The sequence below is a fragment of the Candida jiufengensis genome, assembly GCF_024610255.1.
Source record: "Candida jiufengensis strain CBS 10846 chromosome Unknown scaffold2, whole genome shotgun sequence".
NCBI classification, from domain to species: Eukaryota; Fungi; Ascomycota; class Pichiomycetes; order Serinales; family Debaryomycetaceae; genus Lodderomyces; species Lodderomyces jiufengensis.
Genome location: NW_026261561.1, coordinates 925,461 through 932,999, shown reverse-complemented (window position 1 = coordinate 932,999; position 7,539 = coordinate 925,461). Strand labels below are relative to the sequence as shown.

The 7,539-nt window shown below is 25.1% G+C and overlaps 4 protein-coding genes across 4 annotated transcripts; 2 read left to right on the top strand and 2 right to left on the bottom strand. All coding sequences in view use genetic code 12, as the record gives it.

The window, feature by feature from the left end:
• On the top strand, nucleotides 1–2,304 carry PMT2 (dolichyl-phosphate-mannose-protein mannosyltransferase; the record flags this gene model as incomplete). Its single annotated transcript, XM_051764045.1, has 1 exon — nucleotides 1–2,304. One exon carries the CDS (start codon nucleotides 1–3, stop codon nucleotides 2,302–2,304), a length of 2,304 nt encoding a protein of 767 aa, XP_051619515.1.
• Nucleotides 2,305–2,555: 251 nt separating this feature from the next.
• On the top strand, nucleotides 2,556–3,170 carry ISA2 (Isa2p; the record flags this gene model as incomplete). The annotated part of the gene is made up of 1 exon (XM_051764044.1): nucleotides 2,556–3,170. The coding sequence occupies one exon, from the start codon at nucleotides 2,556–2,558 to the stop codon at nucleotides 3,168–3,170; it is 615 nt and encodes a 204-aa protein (XP_051619514.1).
• Nucleotides 3,171–3,219: 49 nt separating this feature from the next.
• On the bottom strand, nucleotides 3,220–5,097 carry TPD3 (protein phosphatase 2A structural subunit; the record flags this gene model as incomplete). Its single annotated transcript, XM_051764043.1, has 1 exon — nucleotides 3,220–5,097. The coding sequence occupies one exon, from the start codon at nucleotides 5,095–5,097 to the stop codon at nucleotides 3,220–3,222; it is 1,878 nt and encodes a 625-aa protein (XP_051619513.1).
• Nucleotides 5,098–5,903: 806 nt separating this feature from the next.
• KGF54_003452 (uncharacterized protein) lies at nucleotides 5,904–7,121 on the bottom strand (the record flags this gene model as incomplete). The annotated part of the gene is made up of 1 exon (XM_051764042.1): nucleotides 5,904–7,121. One exon carries the CDS (start codon nucleotides 7,119–7,121, stop codon nucleotides 5,904–5,906), a length of 1,218 nt encoding a protein of 405 aa, XP_051619512.1.
• Between the last annotated feature and the right edge of the window lie 418 nt (nucleotides 7,122–7,539).

Below are 7,539 nucleotides of genomic sequence, written 5' to 3'. Positions count from 1 at the left end.
ATGTCATCTTCAGCTCAACTTCATGAGACTGATGTCAAATTGAAGGTTAAACACAAAAAATCATCATCACCAACAACAATTGAATCAAAATATCAACCAGAAGAAGATGAAAATGATTTAGATGATTTAAAAAGAAGACAATTTGAAGAAAATCAAGAAACAATTGAATCATGGAAAAAATTAGAATCTATATTAGCTCCTATATTATTTACTTTATTATCATTTTTTGTAAGATTTTATCGTATATCAATAAATAATAATGTTGTTTGGGATGAAGCGCATTTTGGAAAATTTGGATCATATTATTTAAGACATGAATTTTATCATGATGTTCATCCTCCTTTAGGTAAAATGTTAGTTGGATTATCTGGTTATATTGCTGGATATAATGGTTCATGGGATTTTCCAAGTGGTGAACAATTTCCTGATTATATTGATTATACAAAAATGAGATTATTTAATGCTACTTTTTCAGCATTATGTGTTCCGTTTGCTTATTATACTATGAAAGAAATTGGATTTAGTATTTGGACAACTTGGTTATTTACTTTAATGGTTACATTAGAAAGTTCTTATGTTACTTTAGGTAAATTTATTTTATTAGATTCAATGTTATTATTTTTCACAGTTACTACAGTATTTTGTTTTGCAAGATTTAACAATTTTAATGTTAGAGAACAAGAATTTGGTAGAAAATGGTGGAAATGGTTATTATTAACTGGAGTTTCTATTGGATGTGTATGTTCAGTTAAAATGGTTGGATTATTTGTAACTACATTAATTGGTATTTATACAGTTGTTGATTTATGGAATAAACTTGCTGATAAATCTACTTCCTGGACTAGATATGGATATCATTGGATTGCAAGAATTTTTGGATTAATTATCATACCAATTACTATTTTTATGCTTTGTTTTAAAATTCATTTTGATTTATTATATAAATCAGGTACAGGAGATGCCAATATGTCATCATTGTTCCAAGCTAATTTAATGGGATCAGATGTTGGTGGAGGTCCAAGAGAAGTTTCAATTGTTCATTCAGTTGTAACTTTGAAAAATCAAGGATTAACTGGTGGTCTTTTACATTCTCACGTTCAACAATTCCCAGAAGGTTCAAAACAACAACAAGTTACAACATATGGTCATAAAGATTCAAATAATAATTGGATTTTCCAAAGAGCAAGAGGTCAACCTTATTATGACCCATCAGGAAATACAACTGATGTTGAATATATTTTTGATGGTATGCATGTAAGATTAATGCATCCACAAACTGGTAGAAATTTACACACTCATGAAGTTCAAGCGCCAGTAACCAAGAATGAATTGGAAGTTGCTTGTTATGGAAATTTAACTATTGGAGATGCAAAAGATAATTGGATTATTGAATTTGTTGAACAAGCAAGTAAAGAAGATAAAATGAGATTACATCCATTAACTACTTCATTTAGATTGAAAAATGAAGTTATGAATTGTTATTTAGGTGTAAGTGGGGCTACATTACCACAATGGGGTTTCAGACAAGGTGAAGTTGCATGTTTTAAAAATCCTTTTAAAAAGGATAAAAGAACTTGGTGGAACTTAGAAAATAATAGAAATGAAATTTTACCACCAGCACCAGAAGATTTTAAATTACCAAAAACCAAATTCTTGAGAGATTTCATTCAATTAAATTTAGCAATGATGGCTACAAATAATGCATTGTTACCAGATCCAGATAAACAAGATGATTTAGCTTCATCTTTTTGGCAATGGCCTACATTAAATGTTGGTATTAGAATGTGTGGATGGGGTCCAGATAAACCAAAATATTTTATGATTGGTTCACCAGCAACTACATGGACTTCAACATTTGGAGTTATATTATTTGCATTTATTACATTGTATTATATCATTAGGTGGCAAAGACAATATGTTGATTTCCCATCTACAAATAAATTAAAATTAAAACAATTCATAATGGGAGGAATATATCCAATGTTTGGATGGGGATTACATTTTATGCCATTTGTTATAATGGGTAGAGTTACATATGTACATCATTATGTACCTGCATTATATTTTGCAATGATTGTATTTTGTTATGAAGTTGAATCATTTACTTCATTCTTGAACAAAAAAAATTCATCATCAACAAGTAAAATCTTATATTTTTTAATATATTTATCATTATACATATTTGTTGGTGGAACATTTTATTATTTAAGATATTTTTCATGGGGTATGGAAGGTGCAAAAGAAAATTGGAAACATTTAAAATTATTAGAAAGTTGGAGAGTTAGTGATGATAATTATCAATAATCTCTAATTTATATAGTTTTATATAGTTTATATAGTTAATATATATTTGATTATTGTATTGTAAAGAAATTATTTTATAGTAAAAAGAATAGAAATTGGAAAAGTTTTCGACTAAAAATCCATATTTAATAGATTGAGTATTAAAAAATTTTGCGCGCGTAGTTTTGAGACACTCTTTATAACTTGAGGATCAAAAATGTTTGATAACCGTTTTTAAAATATATTAATAGTTAGTAAGCAAACTTTCATCAATGATTTCAAGATACTCAAAAATACCAAGTAGATATATAAGAATACTACCTAGAGTCTCCTCAACTTGTCTAATAACTCATCCAATCAGGTACAATTCATCAACCACTACCACAAAAACATTAAAGCCTTCAACTTTTGCATCATTCCCAGAACCAGATTTACCAACTTCACAAAATATAGATGATTTTAAATCAACTAAACTAGTATATGGATCAACTAAAAAGACAATAGCAATAACAGATAGAGCAAGTTCAAAATTAAATTCAATCAAATCACAAAACCCACAAGATTCTGCATTACAAATTCAAGTAGAAAGTGGTGGATGTCATGGATTTCAATATAATTTAAATTTAATTAATTTACAAAATTATTTAAATGAAAATAAAACGAAGGATGATATTTTTGTATTTGAAAAAAATGGTGGGAATATAATATTAGATGATTCAAGTTTAACAATTTTACAAGATTCAAAATTAGATTATACAAAAGAACTTATTGGTTCACAATTTAAAATTATTGATAGTCCATATACTTCAACTGCTTGTGGATGTGGTGCATCTTTCGATTTTGATTTTGAAAAATTAGAACAAAAGGAAAAAGAAAGAGAAAATTAGTTAAATACATTACAGATTAATTTATTTATTTTATTTTTTTAAAATTATTTTATGCTATAATTTCATTAATACCTTGAATACTCTTTGATGAATAAAATCTAACATCAATATCATCATCACTTTCTAATCTTTCTAAATTTGATAAAATTTGTAAATTTACTAATTTTTTCAATTCTTCTTCATTATTTATTTGATTTTTATGATTTATTAATGATTCAACTAATGTTAAATAAGATTTTGCAACATTAAATCTTATATTTGGTACTGAATCTGTAATTAAACTATTCATAAATGGTAATACTTTATCAACTAATTGTGAATAATCTATAACTGGTATTAAACTTGTTATTGCAAATAAACATGTAATTCTTATAATAAAATTTGAATAATCAATCTTATCGTCTTCATCAATTTTATCATCTTGATTTAATAATCTAACAAGTATTTCTCTTGTTGCCCAATTGGACCCAAATATTATTGTTAAATTCTTTAGATTTTGTACTGCTGCTTCTCTAATGGCAAATACTGGATCCCATAACCATGACATACATAATGATAATAATTCATTATTGAAAAAGGATTCACCCAATTGATCAGCTAATTTAGGGATATATTCAATTATAGCTAATCTAACTCTCCATTTATGATCTTGAGCTAATTCAGTTATAGCAGGTAATAAATTGGTAGATAATAAATTAATACCTATAGTTTCATTTACAACTGATAAATTTGAAATTATATTTAATCTAACATCTGGGAATTCATCTTTTAACATAACCAAAAAAATAGGTAATAATTTATCAATTGTAGCTTGTTTTTCCAAAATTGGTGATAATTCTGTTATTGTTGAAGCTAATGAACTTCTTACACTTTCTTGAGGATCTTGACTTAATTCATTAACCACTGGGATTATCTTATTTAAAATTGTTGCTTTTGTCAGTGGGAATTTATTTAATAATTTACAAAAAACAGGTAATTGTTTAGCAATTGCTTTTCTAACTTCACCTTCATGATCTTTCATTAATGAAATAAAAGGATCAATTAATTGAAATAAGTCCAGCTCATTATGAATGAAATTACAAGCAATTTTACTAAATCTATCAGCTGCTGTATATCTAACTCTCCAACTATCATCTTTAATTAATTTTAATGCACTTGATAAAAAATCTGAATTAAAACTATATTCATGAATTTTTTGAAAAAATTCCAATATTGATATTAATACATCAACACTTAAAAATTTTACAGAATCTTGATCATCATTAATTAAATGTTGAAACATTTTGGATATAATTTCCCAATCTTCATTATTTATTTTATTTACATCATTTGGTGAAGATTCAGTAAATTCAGTTAATAAATCAATAATGTGGGGTAAATTTGTTGCAGCTGCTCTTCTAACCATTGGATAATCATCAGTGACTAGTTTTAAATACATTCTTAATAAATCTTTTCTAGTTGTTGAATCAACTCTTATTATAACAGCTTGATATAAACCACATGATGCTATCTTTTTCAGAAACCAATTTCCTTGAGTTAAACTTGTAATTAATTGTAAAAATATTTTATTTATTTCTTCTTGAGTTAATTCTTTACTTATTTTATTTAATGATTCAATTGCTTTATCTCTAACTAATGGTTCTTCCATTGATGCTAATATTGTTAATATATTAATTAAAGGTTCACAATATTCATGACCACCAATTAATGGAACAAAATCACCTAATTTTGTACCTAATACAGCAAATACTTCTTCTTCATCATCTTGAGCAACATCATTTAAAAATGGTAATAATTCTTTACGAGTTCTTTCTGGTCCTAATGCTATAGCAATTGTATCTAATTTTTGCATAGCTTCAACTCTATTTGATACATCATCATGTTTTAACTCATCCATTAATAGAGCAAGTGGATATAAATCGTCCATTTTAAAAAATTGTGAATATATTTATTTAAATTATTATTTGTGAATGTTAAAAATTATATATGAATAAATTGATAAAAGTGATAAAACAGGGTTTTTTAAATGAACAAAAAAATTGATAGTCTAATTTGAAATTTTTAGTAAATTATGAAAAAACTCAAGTAGTAATGTAAGTCTGTAGATGATTGATTAATTGAGTTATAAAAATTGAAATAAATTTTGATTGAGTATCAAAAACTTAATCTTTGAATATTCGTTTTTTGTTGTCAAAAAATTGCAGAGAGAGAGAGAGAGAGAGAGAATGGAAAATTTATATTTTTATTTTTTATATTTTTTTTTATTGTTGTATATACAAATTTAATGTCATAAATTAGAGATATATTAGTTATCCACAATTAGTACTGGTCATAACATTGAAATCGATAGCATTATTCTATGACTTATTTCAATTAGTTTTGAGAAATAACAATAGCTGGAATCTCTTTTGATCGTAAAGAGTTAGAATTGGTTCTATTTTAATTGTTAGATATAAATAACTAGTGTCGCAATTTTTATGTTGCAATTTTTAAAATTCTTTGGTGTATGACATCAAAGTTTAGTTACCATCGTTTTTATCATAAGTTATAGGTGAGAATAGATTATTCAAATCTAAAACATGCATAAATTTTTTATTAAATACCATAATATATATAAATATAATCTAATTTACATCTAAATTTCAATAAAGTGATAATTATTGAAAGAACTAAACCCATTAATTTTTTTTTTATTTCACCTCCAACCTTTAAATTATTATTTTATTCATTTATTCAACCTTTATGTTCATAAGCTGAAAGATTTCTATATTTTCTTCTATTTGAACCAAAACATCCACAACAATAACCCAATAAACTGAAAATTACAACAATTAAAGTAGCAACAGCAGCTGACCAAATAAAAGCATAAAAATTTATAGATAAATAAGATTTTATACCATAATCACCAATTTCATCATTAACTTTTCTTCTTACAAACATAAATACTCCAGTAGCCAATCCAGCACTTAATAAAGCTATAATAAATATTATTAATTGAAAAATAAAATTTAAAACTGATAAACAACAATTATTTGGTGAACAACAACAAGCCATTAATTGTATAACAATAGATAAAAATGATAAACAAATAGTTACAATTAATAAAGCAAATGATGCTTTTGTTAAATTATTTAATAAAGTTAAATTATTTTGTAAATCTCCAGGTAAATTTAATTTATCAATTGATAAATTATTAATAAGTATTTGAATTTCATTTTTATAAGTTTGTGATAAATTATTTACAATAGTTGATTGAGTATCAATTGAAAAATCATTTACTGTATTGTTTAATTCATTTTGCATAATTTTAACTGGATCAAAGAAATATCCCGGTGTTGGTGGAGAACACCAAGTCCAATTAACATTTGAATTATCAAAATTTTCATCAATAAATCTACCTAACGAATTATCAAATACTTGTTGTGCTTCTGTTCCATTACTTTTAAAAAATCCACGACAATAACCCCAATAACTTGTTGAATAAACATCTGCTATACCTAAATCTTGTGGTGTAACATTATTTAATAAATCTGCTATAGCTGCTTGAATAGTATTACTTATTTGATCTGTTGGTATACTACTTGGTAAACTAGATGGAATAGATATACCTAAAGATGAAGTTACAGAATTAACTTGTGATATAACATTTGGATCATTAACTAAACTTGAAGCAGCATTTATCCATTGTTGAGCATTTGTTGGAATAGGACTATTTGTAGTTGTTGTTGTTGCAGTAGTAGCTACTTCATCAGCTCTTTTAATTTTTAATTCATTACCAATTGTTGAACTTATAATTTGTCTTAAATCTAATTTATTTAAATGAAAACTTATTAAATAAGTACCTGTTAAATGACTTTCATTTTTATATGATCCAGTTAATGCAAAACATGATAATACTATACATGCAATTGAGAAAAATATTAAAAATACTCTAAAACAATTAAACATCATTTTTTGAAATAGCTATATTGTGTAGTATGAAATGAAATTTAGCTTAGCGTGTGTATAAAACGCGATATAAAACTTAGGTTCTTGAATAAATAATAGATTTTGGATTAGATTTATATATGCTTGTTTAATTATAAAGAAATTGAAAGATAATAAATGAATGTTGATTATAAGAGATGGAATAGTATAAATTAAAATTTTGAGTTAAATGATTCAATGATTCATTTATATAAAATCATTTAATTATTTATAAATCATGTATAATTAAAATTAATTGCAAGCCTTTTTTTATTTTTCTTATTTTTTCTTTTTTTGTGATTTAATGATTTTGTGTAATTTTTAATATAGCCCACTACCAACTTTTATTTATAACCTTAATTTTATATTTACACAAAAACATTTTATCTATTTTTAGCATCAA